Source organism: Schistocerca gregaria, chromosome 1 (assembly GCF_023897955.1).
Source record: "Schistocerca gregaria isolate iqSchGreg1 chromosome 1, iqSchGreg1.2, whole genome shotgun sequence".
NCBI lineage: Eukaryota > Metazoa > Arthropoda > Insecta > Orthoptera > Acrididae > Schistocerca > Schistocerca gregaria.
In genome coordinates, this window is record NC_064920.1 from 408,563,430 (window position 1) to 408,587,972 (window position 24,543).

At 45.6% G+C, this 24,543-nt stretch overlaps 1 protein-coding gene across 6 annotated transcripts in view; it reads right to left on the reverse strand.

Annotated features, from left to right (window-relative positions):
* Positions 1-24,543, reverse strand: part of LOC126349520 (protein phosphatase Slingshot) — a 572,249-nt gene that overhangs the window by 27,477 nt on the left and 520,229 nt on the right. The window contains exon 1 of one of the 6 annotated variants that reach the window (XM_050002442.1): positions 1,260-1,308. The exons of 4 other annotated variants lie outside the window; for them this stretch is intronic. In XM_050002442.1, the coding sequence (XP_049858399.1) occupies positions 1,260-1,282 (23 nt within the window). In that variant the 5' untranslated portion in view covers positions 1,283-1,308. Of the gene's footprint in view, positions 1-1,211; positions 1,309-24,543 lie in introns of those variants that run through there. One more of the 6 variants, XM_050002441.1, reaches the window with a different exon arrangement.

Consider the following 24,543-nt stretch of genomic DNA (forward strand, 5'->3'; position numbering starts at 1 on the left):
GGTGATAACAACAAGACGAACGATTTTTGTAAAGCTGAGCGCCAAAGGATAGCCGATTCGTCCTTCACGCACTATCCCATCAAGCTCGTCGTAACACATGCTAAGCCTACTATCACTGAGCAACAGAACAGAACTCTATAGGCAAAAATCGCGATCGCAGCGTTAACGAAACCTTTTCGGAGGCTTCCACAAACTCGAAGTGTTTACTACTGCTCGCTATATATGAAGGCAAGAAAGAAACTGTCAAGCCGTGGAATGGATTTAGGCTGCGACTTTCTGGGTGCTGTAACGTACAACCTAATATAGGGTCTCGTTTCACTCGAAATGCAATACCCAGAATTAAAACAGTAAAAATAAGACATCGCATTACTCAGGTTCGTGACCAAGTACATTCTCATGTACTTACGAGAACAGAAAAAGTAGAAAATTCAGATTTCTAAGGACGCATATGGACAGTCATTTCCGCTCACCAACCATGAGTGCTACAAAAGGGTGTAGGAGGGGGGGGAGGGAGACAATAATAATAATGATGACTTACTATGAAATTTCTACAAACACCGCACAGTAGTTTGCGAATTACAGATGAAGATGTATGCACACGGCACTTATATAAAGTACTAAAACAGGTACATCTTCGAATAGTGTAGGGCACAGAGAATGAAGGGTGAATATCATCTCACTGCAATGTCGGGTAATATTTCGCTGATTATGAGTACACTACCGATGTATGAAAATATTCGCTACATGCATCACTGAATAGAGCCGAGACTGTGCTACTTTTCCTTCTGTAATCAAAAACGTGTGGAACACGGAGGTGTGCTTTTTTCAGATGGCTAATTTTCTACAGCCTTAACTCGAAAGAGTGTCTTCGAAAAATAGGACGCACTGTGTTGCTGTTTGTCCTCACTAATGAAAACCACACCACAATTTAGCGACAAGCAGCACGTTTGTGGAACATTTGTGTGGAACCAGTATAACAGAGAAAGACGATTCACTTTTAAGAAACACACCGTCAAAACACTGACGTGCAGCGTAGCACGACAAGCTGCGACGTCGACGATTCCGCACAACACAATCACTCAACCACTGGTGCAACACTTCAGAATCACACGTGCGAAAGGGGTAGAGCGCTCAGGTGCAGGCACAGCTGAGAGCAGGCACAGACGGGCAGGCAGAGAGCGCGCGGGGACCGCCCACGCTGGCTTGTTTACCTAAAGGCGGCGGCGACGGAGCGCCAGAGCTGGCGCACGCCCACTGACCTGTTGCTGTTCTCGCGACCCATGCTCCCTGGGCGCAGGTTCTGCCGGCACTGAGCGCGCGCCCGTCGCGACGCCGACGCCTGCCGCCTCCGCGTGTGCGGGTGGGGGAGGAGGCGGTGGAGGGGGGAGCGTCGCCGGGGTAGGGGCCCCGCTCGGCCTTATTCAGCACAGCCGACCCATGTGTGGGACGGCGGCTGCGACACCTAATATGGCGGCCGGCGCACACCGGCATTCCGCGTCAAGACCCTTCGGCACTCATTCCGATGGGAGACACCACGGCTAACGCACGCCCGCCGGCACTACACGAACTCACTTTACTTCACTTGCCAATGTCGCACGTTGGCAATCGCAGCTAATCCCGCTTCAGCAACCGATCGCGTCGGTACTAGAACCGAGACAGAGATCGGTCTTATATCCGGAAGAACTGGAATTCAAATCCTTGGTTTGGTTTGGTTATTCAGTGGTTTCGGTACTTCATTTCATGCAAATATCCGGGATATTCGGCTGAAGCTGATTTCCTTCCCAAATCCGAAATGACGCTTCGTCTCTTCCAACTCTGTGTCGACGAGATGATAAAAATCCAGAATACCTTTTTTTTTCCTCGACCACCTCTCTCACTCCTTTACAATGATCTTTCAATTATGTGAAATTATTAAACTGTTGCAGTACCCTATTCACTGCCGCAGAGTGAGCCTGTTCCAATTCAAATAATTGAAAGCATTTTCGTAATTTGCATTTGGACAGAAAGTAGGGAGGGCAAATATCAGTGTTCCGTTCCCGAGCACAGGCCTACATTTCTGGGTCACTGATTAAATCCCAAGCCCCTCGGCTGTTTCGAATAAAGCGAGGGCATGCAGTATTGTTGATAGTGATTTGTTCGTCGCACAGGAGCAGAAACCATGACAAACCATAGATAAACATCTTACGTCATTTCTAATATAGCTTCAAATTTTTTAAATACGCAGTAATAGATTTGACAGGATGTTTCTCTCGAGTCTCTTCTCTGACATCTCACGTTGGGACAGACGTTAAGTCGTATACGGACCAAAGAAGTCTTGGTAGGCCAAGAGAATGTTCCCAAACATACTGCACCAGTTTCCATCTTCCATCATCAGCACAAGTAAGAACAATCCAAACACCGCGTTTCGGATTACCTTCCCGGCTAATAACAAACATCATCAATGAGTGTGGAAGAGAATCAGGATATGATTCAAGATATAGGTACACACCAACAACAAAACTTAATGGTACATATATTTATCACTCACGCCGGTGATTAAACACTTGCCACGTACATGTTTCTCTACAGTTCCTCACGTACGGCCGATATAGCAGTTATAATAGTACAAGACCACTGCACTACCGTGGTGCCGCAACTCTGATCGCCTCTATTTGGAGAGTACATATTCTGTACCTGTCCCCTCTCCATTTGTTAAACTACTTGATCACACTGAAAAAGTTCTAAACCTTACGATGATAAGTTACACTGCTATGTTTTCACGCGTGAATAACACATTGTTCTTCAGTACATTCATGGGCAAAGAAAAATCCTGCATTACAGAGGCGGCCATTCAATGAACCTCAACATCTTGCCGTGACGTTTGCTCAGAGAACTGCAAGGTAGAGCACTGCGTGTTGACAGCTCAGTGTTCGAGTTCCGGGTTGATTCATTATTTCTAGCCGGTCCCAGAGCTTCAAAAAATTGTTTTTGTTCGGGAAATCTAGCACACAAAGCAGTAGCAGTTCAAGAGTCTACTAATTAATCAACTACAATATCATCACCGTACTACTGACTCCGTAAACCTGTAAATGGAAATCATTTCGTCCGGTTCTCAATGAAATATTGAAAATTCCCAAATTTTCATTGATCTTAATCTATGGAATTTCCACTTTCCAGTGATATATAACACACCTGGACTATTCATTCGTTAAAAAAAAAAAAAAGAATTTAACGAAAAACACGGTAAGGGCATGACCATTTTCCAAGAATGTGAACAGCTGAAGATTCGTCAGTTACTTAGGAGGTGGGAATTTAAAAACTTTAAAAGCAGCTGTGGAAGCGAAGCCACACGGAGAGAATGTAACTATCACTAAACTGGAGTGCATAGTTCATGTATAAAAGCAAATGGGTATGAGGCTCCGAGGACTGACAATTTCATACAATGAGAGAAATTAGAAGATGGCAGAGGGTTAGATGGTAAGAATGGACTCAGAGAACCTATCATGGCCATCAGGCAAAATGTGATAAGTTGCATTACCAGTTTTGTTTCACTTCTCTTCAGCAGACGATAAACCGATTTATGGCCTATGGCCCCCAGAAAGCGATTCATGGTGCAAATACAACAAAGAACATCAAAATGGTCAAAAATTTTTCACAAACCAGCTATATCTTTTGCCATAGTGGAGTTATTGAAAGAAACATTCACAGATTTGTCACATGTAAGATTACAGAAAAAATTTCTTCATGGTTGCACCCAGAATCCTAAAGAATCCAGCAACAACGTAATCTGAGCCAGAATTCCCAAGATAGTGTTTGTGTCAATTGCTACACTGTATTGTGGTGTCTTTGATGCAGTGGCAACGGTTGCTGAAGGAAATGTTGCAAAGTGTGAAGCCCCTAAAAAGACTGCTACCTGCTAAAAACTGTTACTCGCTACACAGTGAAACAAATGTTGAATTTACACAAAGAAAAGTGAGGGCATCTGATAGAGCTGTCAGAGACCTCGAAACAAGGACAAGACAACGCAGAGGAGCAGGTAAAGGACACTGCAAGATGAAATGGAAGAGGATGAAGACAATCCATTTTAAGGAGCTGGGATGAACTGGCAATTTTAATGGCTGTTTCCCGTAAGTTGCTTTTTTTAAGAATAAAGTGCACTTTCCCCAGCTAATACTTGCCCGAATGTGTTCAAAATTACAGGATATACTAATTTGAATGTTGTGGATATTTTAACCTTGTCTATATAGAAAATGTAGACAGATAATTAATGTTTACTTTTACAAAACTAATTATCATCTTAAAACTAATCACTATTTTCAGAAATATTCCTGTTAACGTGGTTAGAAGTGTGTAAACTACAAGCCATATTTTTTCACAAAATTTTTTTCCCTGTAGTTCCTGATAAAAAGTGCCTTTCAGATGAATAAATTTTATATTATTTAAGATAGGGATTACAAACCGGCTCAGACCCCATTAGAACACCATCATTCTGCTCAGACACAATTCTAGAAACAGCATTAAAAAATAAAACGCTGAAACTAAGGAGTTTATCGAACACTGGGGCTACAAAGAGAGGAGAAAGAGCACAGCAAGGAAAAAGCAAGCCGATAGCTGACGCGCGGTTACACTGTCTGCCGGTGAACTGCCTTGAGATCTGGCGCGCTTCCGCGCCCTCGGCTCAGCGGGAATGTGGCTGGCTCAGGCAAGACTTTTACGGAAGCCTGTCTCCTGGTGGGCGGACTTTTGGTGCGATTTCCGGCCGCTGTCTCCCACTGAGGTCGCGTCGTTGATGTTGCGAAAACGTCATCGCTTTGTTTTCAATGTTGTGTGTCTGTCCCTCCCCAACCACAATGCGACTGGAACGGGGCACGATTCATAGACAGGTCCGGGCTTAGGGCGTCAAGAGGAGAGGGAGCACCGACAGACCTCGATCGTCCCTTTTATTTCGGCGGCCTTGGCCACAAAAGAAACGCGTGAATTTGAAAACCTCGAAGACGAAGCCAGCAACACTGTCGCTAGCGCAGCTTCAGTTCCAGGGCGTCTGTCATGTGCATGGTCTCAAATGCTGTACAGTTGCGTTTCTCACCGATCCGTGCACTAGGTGATATTGTGTTGGTCGTCTGTTGTTATCACTGCCATGGTTAGCTATTATACTCCTGGAAATGGAAAAAAGAACACATTGACACCGGTGTGTCAGACCCACCATACTTGCTCCGGACACTGCAAGAGGGCTGTACTAGCGATGATCACACGCACGGCACAGCGGACACACCAGGAACCGCGGTGTTGGCCGTCGAATGGCGCTAGCTGCGCAGCATTTGTGCACCGCCGCCGTCAGTGTCAGCCAGTTTGCCGTGGCATACGGAGTTCCATCGTAGTCTTTAACCCTGGTAGCATGCCGCGACAGCGTGGACGTGAACCGTATGTGCAGTTGACGGACTTTGAGCGAGGGCGTATAGTGGGCATGCGGGAGGCCGGGTGGTCGTACCGCCGAATTGCACAACACGTGGGGCGTGAGGTCTCCACAGTACATCGATGTTGTCGCCAGTGGTCGGCGGAAGGTGCACGTGCCCGTCGACCTGGGACCGGACCGCAGCGACGCACGGATGCACGCCAAGACCGTAGGATCCTACACAGTGCCGTAGGGGACCGCACCGCCACTTCCCAGCAAATTAGGGACACTGTTGCTCCTGGGGTATCGGCGAGGACCATTCGCAACCGTCTCCATGAAGCTGGGCTACGGTCCCGCACACCGTTAGGCCGTCTTCCGCTCACGCCCCAACCTCGTGCAGCCTGCCTCCAGTGGTGTCGCGACAGGCGTGAATGGAGGGACGAATGGAGACGTGTCGTCTTCAGCGATGAGAGTCGCTTCTGCCTTGGTGCCAATGATGGTCGTATGCGTGTTTGGCGCCGTGCAGGTGAGCGCCACAATCAGGACTGCATACGACCGAGGCACACAGGGCCAACACCCGGCATCATGGTTATATACACTGTGAAATGTGTGAAATTGGATGTCCAATGCAATCTTTTTTGTCCTCTGTCCAGAAGAGTTAAAAGACACGCAAGACAACAAAACTTACGTGTTTCATTAATTAGCTAGCTGCAGTATAGTACAAACTTGCCGTCATTGAAGTAGTCACAAAGTTGGCGATAATAGATCTTTCTCGCACGATTTTTCTGTGGAACGGCGATTCATACTTACAAGGGAAACTTCCCATCGCACCCTCCTCAGATTTAGTGGTAAGATGGCACAGTGCCCAGTGGATAGCCTGACAAAAACTGAATACAAATCAAGCATGAAAACAGGAAGAAGGTGTGCTGGACTTTAAAAAAAAAAAGCAAAACAGAAATAGTGAACGGTCCAAGCCTAATAAGTGCAATATCGAGCGATGTGGAAGAGCCATGCCGTTGTTATTAAGTGGTCACGGTGTTAGACTGCAAAGCGGATACACCGGATTCAGTACTTCCTCGTGCCTTTTTTTTTTTAATTCTATTTTTCCTCAGCATCATGAACTGGCCGTCCATCATTCAAATATTTGTTCTCTTCATGTAGTCTTGGCAGCTGTCATACTGGTTACAGAATATGAGCCCTGTGGTAAAAATACACCACTGTCGTAAGTAAATGTGATGAATAGAAAGAGCAGGCGGAATACCACATAGACGTCTCACAGAAATAAAAACAACAAATAAACGTTTGCAAACTATGTCATAACAAAGGAATTCAAGAGTCAAAACTTCCAGAACGGAACGCAACTTCAAAACCGTGTTAAAATATATGTTTTGAGAGAGCACAGAGGAACTGTATGATTGTGAAACTGTTGCATTCGTTTGTTGCGGCTTATGTGATAAGCTATTATGTTTCTATTATTTTCTTGGGAGTGATAACAATCCCATTCATACCAACAACTAAATCGGTCAAGGAGGCATATCTCACTTACTAAACAGGCGTACAAGCTAATGCGTCGATGTGAGATTCTTATCACGAGACACACGTAGTCACTTATACCGTGTGAGACACACCAGACGTGTTTTCCGGTGGAGATTCGGTTGGCTTGTTGCCTTGTCATCCTTCCATACACCTCGTTGTTGCAAACGCGCATTACAGCACGACACACACATAAATCTGAATACACCGAACAACCGGAAAAAAGACTGGCTCGAAGGAGTTGTGAACTCGGCTCGCCCGCTTGGCACCGTAACCACTACGACGCCATAGATTACTCACGCTGCTCTATGCTGCACTTCTTCTGATGGGGCAGATCACTGTTTCTATCTTGCTTTTTTTCTTTCACAGTTCAGTGCACTTTCTTCCTGTTTTCATGCTTGATCTGTGTTCAGTTTTCGACGGGCTGTCCACTGCGCCCTCTTGCCAGTAAATCTGAGGGGGTGCGATAGGGAGTTCCCTTTGTTAGCCTGCGCTTTCCGAGGAATTTCCCCCTCCAGATTGTCAAACGTTATGGTTCCGAATGTGTTGCCGAGCTGTTGTCGTGATCTTCAGTACCATAGACAGATAGAATCGTTTGAGGCACCTCTCCACGCTAGTCTATCTTGTGCATGGCAACTACAACCAACATCCATTTGAAAATCCTTACTACACACTGAGGTGACAAAAGTAATGGGATAGTGATATGATCGTACACAAATGGCATAATGTCGCGTATACAACGTATAAAAGCGTAGCACATTGGCGAAGCTGTCATTAGAACACAGGTGATTCATGTGAAAAGGTTTCTCACGAGATTATGGCTGCACGACGGGAATTAACGGACTCTGAACGTGGAATGGAAGTTGGAGCTAGATGCATGGGACATTCCGTTTCGGAAAACGTTAGGGAATTCAATACTTCGCTATCCTCAGTGTCAACAGTGTGTCTAGAATACTAAATTTCAAGTATTAGCTCTCACCATGGACAACGCAGTGACCGACGATCTTCAATTAACGACCGAGATCAGCGGCGTTCGCGTAGAGTTGTCAGTGCTACCAGACAAGCAACATTGTCTGAAGTAACAGCAGAAATGTGGAACGTACGATTAACATATCCGTTAGGACATTGCGGCGAAATGTGTCTTTAATGGACTATGGTAGCAGACTACTGACGCGCCTGCAGTGCCTCTCCCAGGCTCATGACCATGTCGGTTGGACCACCACCACCTCTTTAGGTGGTGGTGGTTGGACCCCTAACGACTGGTAAATCGTGGCCTGATCACATGACTGCCGATTTCAGTTGGTAATAGCTGATGGTAGGGTTCGAGTATAGCGCAGATCCCACGAATCCATGGACCTAAGTTGTCAAGAAGGCACTGTGCAAGCTGGTGGAGGCTGCATAAGGTGTGGGCTGTGTTTACACGGAATGAACTCGGTCCTCTGGTCCAACTCAGCCGATCACTGACTGAAAATGGTAATGTTTGGCTGCTTGGAGAAGATTTGTAGCCATTCACAGACTTCATGTTCCGAATAAAACTATGTCATGTCACCGGGCCACGATTGTTAGCGATTGGTTTGACGAATATTTTGGACAATTCGGGCGAATGATTTGGCCGCCCAGATCGCCCGACATGAATATCATCGAATATTTGTGGGACATCACCGAGAGGTCAGTTCGTGCACAGAAAGTCCTGCGCCGACAACACTTGCCCAGTTATCGACGGTTGTAGAGGCAGCATTGTTCAATATTTCTGCAGGATACTTCCAACAAATTGTTGAATACATGGTAAGTCGAGTTACTGCACTACGCCGGGCAAAAGGGGGTCCGACACGATGTTAGGATGTACCCCTATCTCATGACTTTTGTCTCCTCCATTACCAAACTGAAGACTGCTTGATGCTTCAGGATGTGTCCTATTTAGCGATCACTTCTTTTAGTCCAGCGATGATAGAAATTTCTTTTTTCCCCAATAACAGTAATAAACGTTTGGTCAGTGATACCGGTGTCATTTCCCCATAGTTGTTACCCATGCGACATTCGAAAGTTTCCTAGTGGCAGACAGAGAAGCGGCAGGAGGAGGAGGGTGGGATGTCGCCCCCAGCCACATAACGCGGTGTCCGTCCTACGTGCACGAGCGGGCACGACTTGTACGGCAGCGGCAGGCGCCGTAGGCGGCGTGGTTGCGCGCGCTTTCCAAGGCCTGGCTGGTCCGCTCCGCGCTTTTCCGACGCCTGCCGAACTAGTTTACGGTCGAGCCCGCCGATCCGACAACAGACTTATTCGCTGACGGCCTAAACCATCTTCTACCGCATCCAGCAAGCGTGTGTTTCAAAAACATCGAATATCTGAAACCGATCTCGCACTTTTTTTCACAATACATCATAAGACCATGCAGCCAGGTAAATGGAGTATTTGTTTTTAGAGAGGATCCGCCTTTAACAAAACACAATTTTTCTTGTTCTTTTTATTTCCCAGACATTTTTCGCTGAAATAACTGCATCAGTGTTTTTTTTTTATATTTTCTTTTTACGGCATGCTGTGGAATTCCTGGAATTTTATGTTATTTAATGCAGTTGTTTCGAAGGCCTCTACAGTGAAGATTATGTGGAAACTAGAAAGAGTGACGAACTGTAAATCAAAACAACTACATTAAATAACATGAAAAATCCAAGAATTCCACAGTATTTGGTAAGAAGATTAATAATAAACAAAAACACACTGGCGTCGCTGAAACTTTAGCGAAACTGGTCTAAGAAATAGAGGAAAAAAACTGTATTCTGATCAAGGCGGACACTCTCCAAAAACAAATATATTTGTAAGTAAACATGAGCAGAAGAGCTTCAACCCCAAAATGTTTAAATGCCGTATTTCTTGACTTCCCAAAAGCGTTTGAATTGTACTGCATATCAGTGACTAGATTGAGGATTTTTTGACAGAGAGGACGTAGCATGTTATCTTTGATGATGCGTCATCAACTGACGTAGAATTAACTTCGAGGGTGCGCCATGGGAACATTGCTCTACATGTTGTACATTAATGACCTTGCAGACAACATTAATAGCAACCTGAGACTTTTCGGAGATGATGTGGTTATCTATAATGAATTACTGTCTGAAGAAAGCTGCGCAAATATTTAGTCGAATCTTTATAAGATTTAGAAGTGCTGCGAAGATTGGTGACTCGCTTTAAATATCCAGAAATGTAAAATTCTGTGCTTCACACAACGAAAAATGTAGAAGCCCAGTTAGTGGGTCACAAATGGAATCTGTTAACGCATGCAAGTACATAAGTATAACAATTTGTAGGGAAATGAAATGGAACGATCGCATAGACTCAGTCACAGACAAAGAGACAAAGCAGATGACAGACTTCGGTTCACTTGTAGATTACTAGGGAAAAGCAATCATTCTGCAAAGGAGATTGCTCACAAAACACTCGTGAGACTCAACCTAGAAGATTTCTCAAGAGTGTGGGGGACCCGCACAAGTAGGACTACAAGGGTTATTGAACGTACACCAAGAAGGTCAGCAAAGAAGGAGATTGAAAAAAGCAAAGCACGTACAAGCAAATGGTAACCTCCGCATTTTTTCTTGCCGCGGTTACATAACCCCACGATGATGCTCGAGTGTCGATTGAATTTCGTACTGTTGGGAAGGTTTTTAGAATAATATTACGTAACGATTTCGTCGTAACTGTTTAGGGAAGTCAATATCAGTACAGCCACTGGAAAATTAAAATATTCCGCTGGGTAAGGCATGTAAGAACACATACTAAATTTAAACGGGGCCATTAAATCTCATCTGTGAAATGAAAAACGGTGCTCCACGGACACAATCTTCTTCACAGCAGGTGGCGAGCGGGTTATTGTGCAACAGCTAAACAACCTTCCACAGTACGGTCGCCAACGCCAGCAGCAGCTGCCGATAAAGGACGCCCCTCCGCTCCGGCTCCTTCTTTGTAGCTATCGGGGTTCACTCCAGCACCGCCACTTCGCAAGAAGGCCTTCTAGCCAAGTTATTGAACGTCTATGGTCTCCTCTGACGCACCCCATTTACTAAAGAAATACCTGTTCCCAGTCTGCCTTTAGGCACGAGGAAGTCAACGTCAACACAGAGCAGTAGAGCTCGACTTTCCACGTCCACCGAGTTTGCAGACCGGACAATGGACTACTTGCTTAATTCCATGATAGCTATTTTCAGAACAAGTAACCATCACCGCGGGCTCCATGTCATTTCAAGCCAACGCAATATTTCTCTCAGTTCGCCAGAGAGGACTTCGGTTTCCACGAACTTTAAAATATAATATCAGAATAAATATTTTACTAAATTCTGGTACTATTCTTACCTGAAATCTAAATACAAGGTTCCCATTACCTCTTGTTTCGAAATCAGAGAAGTAATAAAGAAGTTGAAACTGATTGACTGAAAACAGGGCACGTAAGGCAGGAGGTAATGGGTCGTCATCAGAACGATTATAGCAGAAAGTAGCATGTCGAAAGATAGTATCGATAATTGGCTGTTCTTATCTGACCTCATGTAAGTTGAATGCAACTTCCACCGCTAGTCTTCATTATCACCCAAAACGTTTTGAGTACTGTCCACCGCGACTTTGGATGTTGCCTGGTGGTGTTGCGGCCACGTGACGCGATAATAGAAGCATGTAAGCGGAGCAGACACGGACGGAGGATTACCCTAGCGAAGATATGGGTTGCAAATGGAGACATCCAGTCAGATAAGCGATTTTAACAAAGGGCAGATTATTATTATTATGCACACCCTGTGAACGAGTATCTCGTAAACGGCGAAGCTAGTCGAATCTTCACGTGCTACTGTCGTGAGCATCTACGGAAGAGGGTAGGAGGACAGTGAAACTACCACTACGCGCAAATGGTTGAACGTACACGACTGTTCATAGAACGGGGGACTCGGAGGCTTGTCTGCTCTATAAAGTAGGATGATCTGTGGCGTCTCTGCCGAAAGAGCACAATGCTGATGCAGGAGCAAGTGTTTCGGAGCACGTCGTTCATGGTACATTGTTGAACATAGACCTCTGCAACAGACCATCCTTACGTATTCACATGTTAACGCAACGACATTATCAGCTACGATTGCAGTGGGCACGTGACTATTAGGATTCGACCGTTGATCAATGGACACTTGTCGTATCTTCGGGTGAATCATATTTTTGCTACCGAGCGAGGTGGCGCAGTGGAAAGCACACTGGTCTCTCATTCGGGAGGCCGATGGTTCAGATCCGCGTCCAGCCATCCTGGTTTAAGTTTTCCGTGATTTCCCTTCAGGTAAATGCCGGGATGGCTCTTGTGAAAGGGCACGGAAGACTTCCTTCCCCACCCTTGCCTAATCAAACGGGACCGACGAGCTCGCTGGTTGGTCCTCTCCCCTGAATTAACCAACCACCTAACATCTTAACTACACTACGTCGATGGCCGTCTCCACAAACGCCACCATCGAGGTGAACGGCAGCTCGAAACGTGCAGAGCGCCACGGACACAGGCTGGTGGGAGCAATATTATACTATGGGAGCCATTCCCCTGTGCTTGCATGGGACCTAGTAATTTAAGACACACTGACAGCTGCAAAACACTTGTATCACTTCAAGCTTGATGTCTTCCCCAATGGCGATGTCATCTTTCGGTATTACAATTGTCTGTGTTTCGGAGCCAGAACGGTGCTACAGTGGTTTGAGAAACATTATAGTTAACTCACGTTGATGTCCCGGCGAGCAAATTCGACTGATGTAATTTTAAATTCTGTGGAACACTTCCAGGTCACTATCGAGCGCCATCAACGCGTACGCAAATCAGCGGCCTTTTATTTACGCGAATTACATCACCTGCGCCTAGACATCTATCTAGTGCCACATACCCCCACAAACATACTAACAAACTGTCGGATCCTTGATAAGTCACAACCAGTGATGTATTTCGTTACAATACGGGCTAACAAGTTATTAAGCATGTGGTTATAATGTTTTGGCTCATCAGCGAATATTTTCCACGTCTCTTGGAATCTGGGTAACTACTGTACCCCAAGTCCATTTGAACCCTGTCACTCGTAATGAAGTCACGTTTTGGTCTTCTCCTATAATTTTTACACCCTCCATTACCAAACATGTTATTTATTGAAGCCTTAGGATGAGCCCAGTCAACCTTCATTCTTCATGAAACGCATTCACAGTTGCGAATACGAACAAGTATCAGCTGTACTAGGGAATGACGACAGTGAAAGTTTGTGCCGAAGCAGGACTCGAAGCCCGATTTCCCGCTTTACTCTGGCGATCGCCTATGCGCTTTGGCTACCCTCTCGCAACTCACGGCCAGACCTCGACTCCCATACGTCGTCGTTCCAGCGGCACAATCTCTACTCCTACTCAGATTATGTAATGCACGTCCGAAGGAACACTGCATCGTTATTCTCAAAAAACAAAGGCACTGCAATATTTTACTTATCCGAAGATACCGGGCAACGAATTTCAATTAAAATGTCCTGCCCTGTACAGAAATTACATGTGTGTGTACGAGAACAGGTTGTGACGCATGAACGATGACATACGGAAGTTTGCGTTTGGCTGTGAGTCGCGCACATATACGCGGAACGGTTACGGCGACCATTAGAGTAAAGCGGGAATGCGTGTTCGAATCCCGGTCCAGCACAAATTTTCACTGTCGTCATTCCGTTACACAGCTGCTGATTGATTGTATACGCAACTACGAATACATTTCTTCTATTTTATAACGGCTGTAGTCGCCGCAGTGGCTTGCAACATTCTTAACTATACAAGCACTGCAAAATCGTACGTTTCCTCTGACCAATCCATCTAACTTTCTCAATTCTTCTGTGACTTTTATTTTCTTCCTGTCTGCAGTGTTTGTCGTGTACGTTTTACTCCATACAATGGTACACTAAAGACAAATATCCTCATAAAATACCGACTTTAAGAAAATTTATGTAGCATGTCAAAATCTCAAACTTTTTCGGAAACACTTTCCTCACTATTGCCGGACTGCGTGTTATATTCTCTCTATTCCGGGAATCTTCAGCTATTTTGCTGACAGAATAGCAAACAAAATCTGCTATTTTCAGCGACTCAGTTCGTAACCTAATTACCTTAGCAGCACCTGATTTAATTTCACTACATTCCAGTGTCCTTGTTTTCCTTTTGTTGACGTTCATCTTACATTCTCTTTTCAAGACAGTATCCATTCCGTTCAAGTGACCTCTGAAGTTATAAGTAATAGTGTGTATGAATTTATGTGATGTTTTATGTCCTTTGCTATCTCTGGCAGAATTATAATGCCATCCACTAACGTTACTATTTTTATTTCTTCCCTCTCAGTTTTGATTCCCTTCCAACATTTCACCTTTGTTCCCTTTGCTCCTTCTCAGATTACAATTTGAAAACACGAGGGAAAGGCTATAATACTGCTTCACTTTCTTTTCAATATCATTTTAACTTTATGTCCTTCGACTGTTGTAACTGCCGTTTGGTTGGTGCAGTTGTTGCAGATAACATTTCGCTTCTAGTATTGTATCACTGATAATTGCAATGCCTGTATAACGTTGACATTGTCAAAAGCTGTTATCGTGGTGACGTAACCTAAACCATTTTCCTCATAAGTCAAACTCAACTGTCATTTCTACAGCTGAAGACGCCAAAGTGCGCGAAGAAACACAGCAGGTGCAGTATGTACATCCTCCCAGCAAAGTAATACAGCACATGCTTCTCTCCATATACAGCTTACAACTCCCAGTTGCTGTCCGGAAGAACGCTCACCTACAGTGCTACAACATTACACAATTGCACATTCAGCTTCATCATGCTCTCTCTGCGTTCTCTTAAGTTTTTCCTATCTCTCTTTCACTTTGTGCTTGAAGTTTGGAAATTTAGTTTCTGACAGGGCGAGTTTTCGACATATCTGTTTTATTTGTCATTTAGGTCGCAGATTTTACAGATATGCTATATATCGATACAGCAGCTTACCTTCACTACACTGAAGAGTTGCCGGCGAGCCGCAAATAATACATTACCCTTGAATTCTTGTATTATCATCCAACTATCTTTCCTCATCCAATATCTTTGCCGATCATAATGGTTTACCCACTTTAATGTTCTCGAATAACTCTATCCTTTCTTTATCTATGATATTTCCGTTTTGCTTTACGTAACAGCTTATATTTAGAAGCACTAAAACTCAGTATCTAAAGCGTAAGAAAATAGCATTGCGGTTTTCCATTATAGTGGAATTCTCAGGTTTATTTTACTGTTAAAGGTGGTATATTATCAGTTCCAACAGTATTCACCAGTAAACAGAAAACTATACAGCGTGGTCAAACAGTTTGGTGAGGCCCGATCAGTGTCGATATGAGCACAAGGAAATTTCCCGGGACAGAGGAAGTGGGTTGCGGTAGTGGCGGCGCCCGGCAGATACGGCCATATCCACGGGTGACGAAATGCTGCCAAGCGACAAGGTCGTAATACGTGAAGCCTCGCACAGGCTCTCAACCGACGAGCCACGCAACACGACTAAGACTGCGGAAAAAAGTAAGGAAGATCAGGCATTGCCGTCCCGTCGACGATGGGGTCGTTAGAGAAGGAGCGCAAGCACAGGTTTGACGCGGAAACGGGAGATATTCCGCTGCGTCCTTTCCAAAGGGACGATATCGGTAAACGCTTGAAGCAGTTTAAACAAAGAACGAAAAAGCTCAATCTTGATGACCGGGAGGGAATTTGAAACGTGATCTTTCCGAATCCAGTACTTAAATCTGCTGCGCCACATCAGTGTGTTAGCTCTAAGAATCATTCAATAAAAGATTGCAATGCACCGCGAAAAAGTTGTAGAACACAAATTCATCAACAGCTGCATTTAAGAAACTCTTGTGAATATCTTCCTTTCCAAATTTGAATCTGTGTGACTGGACACTGTGTTCCTCATGTCTACCTCGACCAGCTACGGCACAAATATGTTAAGTCCCTTATGGTGCGACAATCATCTGTTTCGATGTCGTTTACGTCTGCAACTAATCACCAACTAACCTCAGTTTGAAGGAAGGAAGGAAGGCGTATTAGGGTTTAACGTCAACGTTATTAGTGAGGGACTCGTGATTTAACTTTGGCAAACCGAAGTGGTTGTAGTAGTAGTAGTAGTAGTAGTAGTGTGGTGGTTGTGGTACTACTGAATTGCATAAGAAAAAGTGTGGAAATATGACGACGATCTCTACTGCGTCTTTGTTAAAAGAATCTGACTACTGCAAGCGTTCGTTCTAGTTTCAGAAAAAGAGCCTATCTTGTTACAGCCCCAGGCTTGCTCAGTGTTTTTCGAAGAGGAGTGGCATAATTAAGTAACACTAAAAATGGCAACCGCAACCTGAAGTAGTGGCGCAACTTCCTGTCTTGAAGCAGTGTGATAAGATTATTAGTAGGCGTGAGTTCCTTTGATGATTATCTTCGTCTGGCCGAAATAATCATCAGATATAGATTTCTTAATTTAGATATCCGGGAAACTGGTACACAATGGCTCAATAACGAAACTATCATAAGCGCAATGGCGCAATTCTTAGATATAGTTCCAGTAAATTAGAAAAGGTCAAGTTGCCCGATGTGTCGTACGCGCAAGCAGAACAAATCACGTGTTGTTTAGGTTATCTTCAGAAGGCAGACTTCGCAAAACATGAATGAAAAGTCGGGGCTCAGCCGGCGACGTCGTCCGCAACCACTAATTAACGCACTGTACCCATCACAAAATTATTTAGAGTTGGTTCAAATGGCTCTGAGCACTATGGGATTTAACTTCTGAGGTCATCAGTCCCCTAGAACTTGGAACTACTTAAACCTAACACACATCCATGCCCGAGGCAGGACTCGAACCTGCGACCGTAGCGGTCGCGCGGTTCCAGACTGTAGCGCCTAGAACCGCTCGGCCACTACAGCGGCTTATTTAGAGGCTCTCCATAAACAATATTCGACACACGGCAGTCTGCACACCGTCTCTGAGCATCACTAGCGTCAAAACCATCATGGACCACAAGCGGCTTGTGACAGGAGCATACTGAGATTTAGAATGTCGTGTTTGCCTTCTTCTTGTTAATTGCGATGATGATGAGAGGTGAACAGATCACCATCAACAGTGTCCCATTCACTGAATTACTAAGGTTTGAAATTTAACTCTGGGCACTGGCGGAAGGTCTGATGTTTAGGAACTTTACACCACCGTATGTCCTCCCCTTGCTGCGCAGTGAAAATTTCTTTCACCTCGAGATCCGAGACTTCTAACTCCGTGCCGGGCGCCACCGGATGATGGAGTGTTTGTGATCGCGGCTTTTGCTTCTGAAACAGTTGATTATCAGTAAGCCTCAGCCGTTAGTCGAGGAAACAGTGATATCTTTTTCCCTCAGCATTGCTATGCGACTTTGGAATTTTATCGCTCTGAGATGAAAATTTCACCCTCACTGGTGGGCCGGCCGATGTGGCCGAGCGGTTCTAGGCGCTTCAGTCTGGAACCGCGCAACTGCTACGGTCGCAGGTTCGAATCCTGCGTCGGGTATGGATGTGTGTGATGTCCTTAGGTTAGTTAGGTTTAAGTAGTTCCAAGTTCTAGGGGACTGATAACCTCAGATGTTAAGGCCCATAGTGCTCAGAGCCATTTGAAGCATGTATTAATGGTGGTAAGTTATTGGAACGTAGCTTAGAAAACGATACCATTAACGAATCTCCTCGGTCGCTCTTTGAGACGCCCAATCTTACATGAAATATCCTAATCAAGCTGTGAGATGTGAGTAGCACTTTTAGACAAGAGAAGACAGAATCAATCAAAACTCTTACAGACTGACAGCCCATGGAGGAAGACAAGAGTAATAATAATAAGGCAGTTACCCATTACACAAAGAACAGTGCTTCATTACAACTGCGATAATTCCCGTCTGAGTAGCTCATTGCCACTATTTCAGTAATGTCAGTCATCGATGTGACACAGTGTCTCAGATAGCACGTCACGCTTGGCCCAGTGGATGCGCATGGCCAAATTTGCCCAGCAGGGCTAGGCGCACGCCGGCCGTGGCCTTTGCGGTGGGAATAACCGGCAGAGCCAAGTTGTCGGCGTATTTTTAGCGGGTGGCACGGGCTGGCCTGTAGCGCGCGCTGGCGCCAACTGAGGCCGCGAGGCGCGGCAAGGCCGGCGCGAGTTCCGCGCCACCACTCTGCACCACGCGTGTGCCACCCATCACACGACAGACCTTCAGCCGCGCCCTCGTCGCTAGCGGCGAGTACACACGACTCTCACTCCCGAAAAAATACGTCTATTTGAGAAATACATGGGGTACTCATCGTATCACATCGCGACCGTCGTCGTTACCAATATGACATCTACTGCTGAAGAAAGGTCTTACCCAGGCAATGCGGTTTTCAGCTAGGTGCATTCCTGAATAAGGTTTTTCAATCTGCAGCGGAGTGTGCGCTGCAATGAAATTTCCAGGCAGATTGAAACTGTGGGCCCGACCGAGACTCAAAGTTAGGACCTTTACCTTTCGTGGGCAGGTGTTCTACCGATTGAGCTACGTCGCGACCTGTCCTAATAGCTTTTCTTCCGTCCGTACCTCATCTCCTACACTCCTGGAAATGGAAAAAAGAACACATTGACACCGGTGTGTCAGACCCACCATACTTGCTCCGGACACTGCGAGAGGGCTGTACAAGCAATGATCACACGCACGGCACAGCGGACACACCAGGAACCGCGGTGTTGGCCGTCGAATGGCGCTAGCTGCGCAGCATTTGTGCACCGCCGCCGTCAGTGTCAGCCAGTTTGCTGTGGCATACGGAGCTCCATCGCAGTCTTTAACACTGGTAGCATGCCGCGACACCGTGGACGTGAACCGTATGTGCAGTTGACGGACTTTGAGCGAGGGCGTATAGTGGGCATGCGGGAGGCCGGGTGGACGTACCGCCGAATTGCTCAACACGTGGGGCGTGAGGTCTCCACAGAACATCGATGTTGTCGCCAGTGGTCGGCGGAAGGTGCACGTGCCCGTCAACTTGGGACCGGTTCGCAGCGACGCACGGATGCACGCCAAGACCGTAGGATCCTACACAGTGCCGTAGGGGACCGCACCGCCACTTCCCAGCAAATTAGGGACACTGTTGCTCCTGGGGTATCGGCGAGGACCATTCGCAACCGTCTCCATGAAGCTGGGCTACGGTCCCGCACACCGTTAGGCCGTCTTCCACTCACGCCCCAACATCGTGCAGCCCGCCTCCAGTGGTGTCGCGGCAGGCGTGAATGGAGGGACGAATGGAGACGTGTCGTCTTCAGCGATGAGAGTCGCTTCTGCCTTGGTGCCAATGATGGTCGTATGCGTGTTTGGCGCCGTGCAGGTGAGCTCCACAATCAGGACTGCATACGACCGAGGCACACAGGGCCAACACCCGCCATCATGGTGTGGGGAGCGATCTCCTACACTGGCCGTACACCTCTGGTGATCGTCGAGGGGACACTGAATAGTGCACGGTACATCCAAACCGTCATCGAGCCCATCGTTCTACCATTCCTAGACCGGAAAGGGAACTTGCTGTTCCAATAGGACAATGCACGTCCGCATGTATCCCGTGCCACCCAACGTGCTCTAGAAGGTGTAAGTCAACTACCCTGGCCAGCAAGATCTCCGGATCTGTCCCCCATTGAGCATGTTTGGGACTGGATGAAGCGTCGTCTCACGCGGTCTGCACGTCCAGCACGAACGCTGGTCCAACTGAGGCACCAGGTGGAAATGGCATGGCAAGCCGTTCCACAGGACTACATCCAGCATCTCTACGATCGTCTCCATGGGAGAATAGCAGCCTTCATTGCTGCGAAAGGTGGATATACACTGTACTAGTGCCGACATTGTGCATGCTCTGTTGCCTGTGTCTATGTGCCTGTGATTCTGTCAGTGTGATCATGTGATGTATCTGACCCCAGGAATGTGTCAATAAAGTTTCCCCTTCCTGGGACAATGAATTCACGGTGTTCTTATTTCAATTACCAGGAGTGTACCTTCGAATATCTCAGAAGCTTTCATGCGACACTTGGAAGACTAGCATTACTGGAAGAAAGGATACTGCGGTGACTTGGGTTAGCCACAGTCTGGGCGATGTTTCCCGAATTAGATTTTCACTGTGCAGTGAAGTGTGCGCTGGTATGAATCTTCCTGGCAGATTAAAACTGTATTCCGGACCAAGACTCGATCTCGGGCATTCGTGTTCCTCCCTCGTGTTTACTAATCACATCTACACACCTAACATTTGGTCACCGTCTTGTTCTATTCTCATCCTCTGAATCCTGCTAATAGCTTTCGTTGTTCACCTATCATTCGTTCGTCTGGCTACATGTTCCGTCCACCCATAATTAATTTTCATTACAGTCATACTTACGTCTTCGCCTCAGTCTGGTCCTTGATCTATACGTCTGCTTCACTATCTCCAAGGGTTTCCAGTATCCAACTCTCGAGTGTCTGCTTAGCAACCCTCAGTTTTTGAACGGTATTGGCATTAAAAACTGTCCATATCTTACTGTCCTACACCAAAACTGGTCTCAACTAGACTGTTTTCAACAGCCCTAAATACAAGAGTTCTGAAGTAGTTATATGACCAAACTGTTAATTTTTATTATTCCTTTCAGTAGTTTGAGTTTCACATTTATTCAGTCTTTACGTAGATACTAACTCTTGCTGTTATTCGTAGTCTGTAAAAACTGCTTCTATTTTTACTACAATTTTTCAGCTAACACCTTCCTGTGTCCACAATGTGTACAACCGCGCTGAATAATGGTCTGTGATCGAAACCCGTAGCAAAATGGAGAATAAACTGAACAGCAGCTGGTGTGGGACATGATGTCAATTCCTACAATTACTGTAATTGATTTTCAGTTCTACATTCAAACTTTCATAATGTTCTTCCATTCGTTGTTCTATTACTTGCAACGGCAAAACATAAGCAAGTCAAGTACGATCTATCAGCACGTATTCCTTTTTCGTCTGTTCACCTTTAAGGGCCAGATAACTTTCTCTACGATTGTCGAGTAGTTTTGATGGTTTGTAAACTCTTTGCCTGACCGCTGCTTCAATGCTGAATTTCTCTTTATAGTGATGAAATCTAAAAGAAGCTATAACTTCTATATTTGCACGATGGTCGGAAACAGTCTGAAAAGGTTGTAACGGTGTTGTAAGGTAGACTGTGGTGAGAAATAAGTGTTAAGAAAAAAATTCTATACGTTCCGCCGTTTCCGAGTTAATTAGCATTGAAATTAGCCCATCAGACCATTGCACGTGCAAATACAAGCGGCTCGCCAGATACAATTGGCGCCAGCTGATCTCAAGGCGTAGATGACAGCCCACGAGATCGTTCAACCTTCTTCTCGGGTTCGATCCTTACCAGTGCCCAGCGCCCATCTTTTCTAACGCTCTCTGGTTCGGTTTTAGAAAACCAAAAGAATTACACGTTTCGTGACACCATCTCTGGCGGGCCGCTTGAATCTGCGAGCGCACGTCGATGCCAAAATTAACTCGGAAACGGTGCAACGTATCGAATTTTTTTCTTAACAACTATCAATCAACACAAGCTGCCCTCCAACACCCTTACAAGTTCTTCAGACTGTTTCCGACCACCCTGTATATCCCTCTTCTATGTACTGACAAATGTTGAATCAATGCATTGTTGTTTCTCAAGGGCTGAGGGTACAGATTTAAATACTGACCGAGCCAAGTGTTTCTCAACTCGATGAATCTTAGACAAAGCAGTGATTTATTCAGGTATTCATTTCTCCGTTCTACAACTTCGTTCATGACTTTCGAAGAGCAAATTGTGCTACATACAATTCTGAAGCCACCTTATTCATTTTCTTGATTAAAAATTGATGTTTATTTCAATATCGCTGGTCATAGTTTTTGTGAACAATAGGAGGTTGAAAGATTCATCGTATTTCACATACTGTCTGTCTTCTTTCCTGTGACAGACAATAACTGCAGCACTGTGTCCGTTTTGGAGAATTGTCATACTTATGTAAATATTTTATCAAGCTGCTTTGTATTATTTTGTCTACAGCTCAAATTATTTATGTTGAATCACTGTCTCCCACCGACTTTTTTGATATCTTAGATATCTTTAAAATTGTCGTCGTGCATTACTTTCCGAATGTCATTAGATCCATTACTAGCTATCTGCGTATCTGATTCGCCTATTAAACAAGACAAATACACAAAAAAGACGCAGCACTTAGGAATTATAAGATGGGATATAAATCGATAGATGTGATGCACATGTACGGACAAACAAATGATTACAGTTTCAGAAGAATTGGTTGATCTATTCACTAGACAGAGCTTCACAAATTGAGCAACTCAGTAACTCACTGGTACACTTCTGGCCCTTGGGTAATCAATTATTCGCTTGTCATTGATCGATAGAGTTGTTGGATTGCTCCTGAGGGATATCTGTCCAATTGGCGCGTTAGATCGTCAAAATCCCAACTGGATGGAGGGCCGTGCCCGTAATGGTCCATAACGTTCTCGATTGGCGGGAGATTCGGTGACCTTGTTGGCCAAGATAGCGTGTGGCAAGCATGAAGAGAAGCAGCCGGAACTGTCGCCGTGTGCGAGCGGGCATTAACTTGCCGGAATGTAAGCCCAGAATGGTTTGGCAAGAAGGGCAACAAAACAGGGCGTAAAGTATGTTCGACGTACCGCTGTGCTGTAAGGATGTCGCGGATTACTAACAAAGGGGTCCTGCTATGAAATGAAACAGCATCCCTACTAAACCATCATTCCTGGGTGTCGGCCTGTATGGCGGGCGACTGTCAGGTTGGTATCCCACTTCTGTACGGGACGTCTTCAGACACGTTTTCGGCCTGGAATCTCAGAATTGTCTTAATTAATGCGTTCCCCTTCGAACTGAGCCTCCATGATTAGCGAAGACATGCCTGGAGATGCCTCGGACAGCGATCCGATACCAACCTGACCGTCGACAGCCATACGGTCCGGCAATCGGGACTGATGGTCCGGGGTGCCATTTCTTTTCACAGGATCGCTTTGGTTGTCGCCCGCGGTATCCTCACAGCACAGTGGTACGTTGACGATATTCTGCGCCCCGTTTTGTTTCCCTTCATGGCAAGCCACCCTGGTCTTAAATTTCAACAAAACAATGTCTGCCAGCATATAGCGAGAGTTTCTATAGTTTGTCTTCTTGTTCGGCTTGCAAGGTCGTCGGATGTTTCATCAGTTGAGAACGTTTGGAGCATTATGGGCAACACCCTCAATCGCCTCAGAATTTTGACGAACTAACGGACCAATTGGGCAGAGTTTGGCGAGATATCCCTCAGGAGGATATCCAAAAACTCTGTCAATCAATGCCAAGCCGAATAAGTGTTTGTATAAGGGTCAGAGGTGAACATACGCGCTATGGACATGCTCGATTCGTGAAACGCTTTCTCCTGAACAAATCACCCCAACTGTTTTTTGTTTGATGTACATGTACATCACGATTACTAATTTTCTTGCCATTCAGATACTTTCTTCGGAGTGCGTAGTCTTTTCTTGTATTAAAGTACATTTAAAGATGTGGACAGAATGACTTAGCAACTGTTTTTAACCTCTCTGCTGTAATTTGTGTCGTATGCCATGTTCTCCGATGAAATGTGTGCGCTTCCTTCATCGTTTCAAATTGTTTCCAGTACCATTTTTTTTTGTATATTAAATGTGTATCATATAGCCTGTAAGGTAATTCTGGGCGGCCGTGTGTATGCGAAAATCTTCAGACCAATCATTTTTAAAATTTCTTTCACCGGCTTTTCTCTCCTGGAGTTTGCCAAGTTCTGCCTCCGCCTTTAACTTCCTAAATAAATACGTCGACAAGTTACTGCAGTACGTGGTGGCGGCGGCAAGGAACAGGGCAGGCCGGCTGTACGGAGTTGGGTAAGCTGGCGGCGGAAGCATGCGCGCGCGCTTGCGAGGAACTGCGGCCCCGTCATGTTTGCTGGGCAGCAGCCAGGAAAGCACGGCTACGTGCGAGCAAGGCCAAGGCGCGTCGGTCGCGACAGCTGCCCGCAGCCACGTCGGGAGTTCATCTCGAAAACTGATCCTCCTGTAATTTTGGTCGATTAACTCCTCACTAATAATACGTCAGTACCCAATAAATAATATTAGTAAATATTTTGATGCCAACAAAACTGAAACGTCCACCACATGGCGATCGTTGACGTGCGATAGGGAGTAGTAGCAGTGTGCGTCTCGTCCAGTCTTAAAGAGTTAGCTGTTGAAGAAACGAGATTCTGCGCGAAACTACAGTTCCTGTGCCAAGCTGTGTTACAAAATGATTCGATGAAGAACTTGCGGCAATTGAAGATAAAATATACGTTTTGTTTAACCGAACTACACAAGTGCTAATACTCGTAAAAGCATAAGCCGTCGGAAAGGAAGCTGACAACAGCATCGGCATTCCGGTGTTATGAATGTGAAAGCCATGAAAACAGTAAATGATAGGAATCTGGATAGAGGCCGCCAGCTAAGAGTTTCGTTGGATTACACACTACCTGCATGAGATACCGCAGCCAATACCTGTATATCCTTATTTCCAGTAGGTGTACACAAATGAGAGTC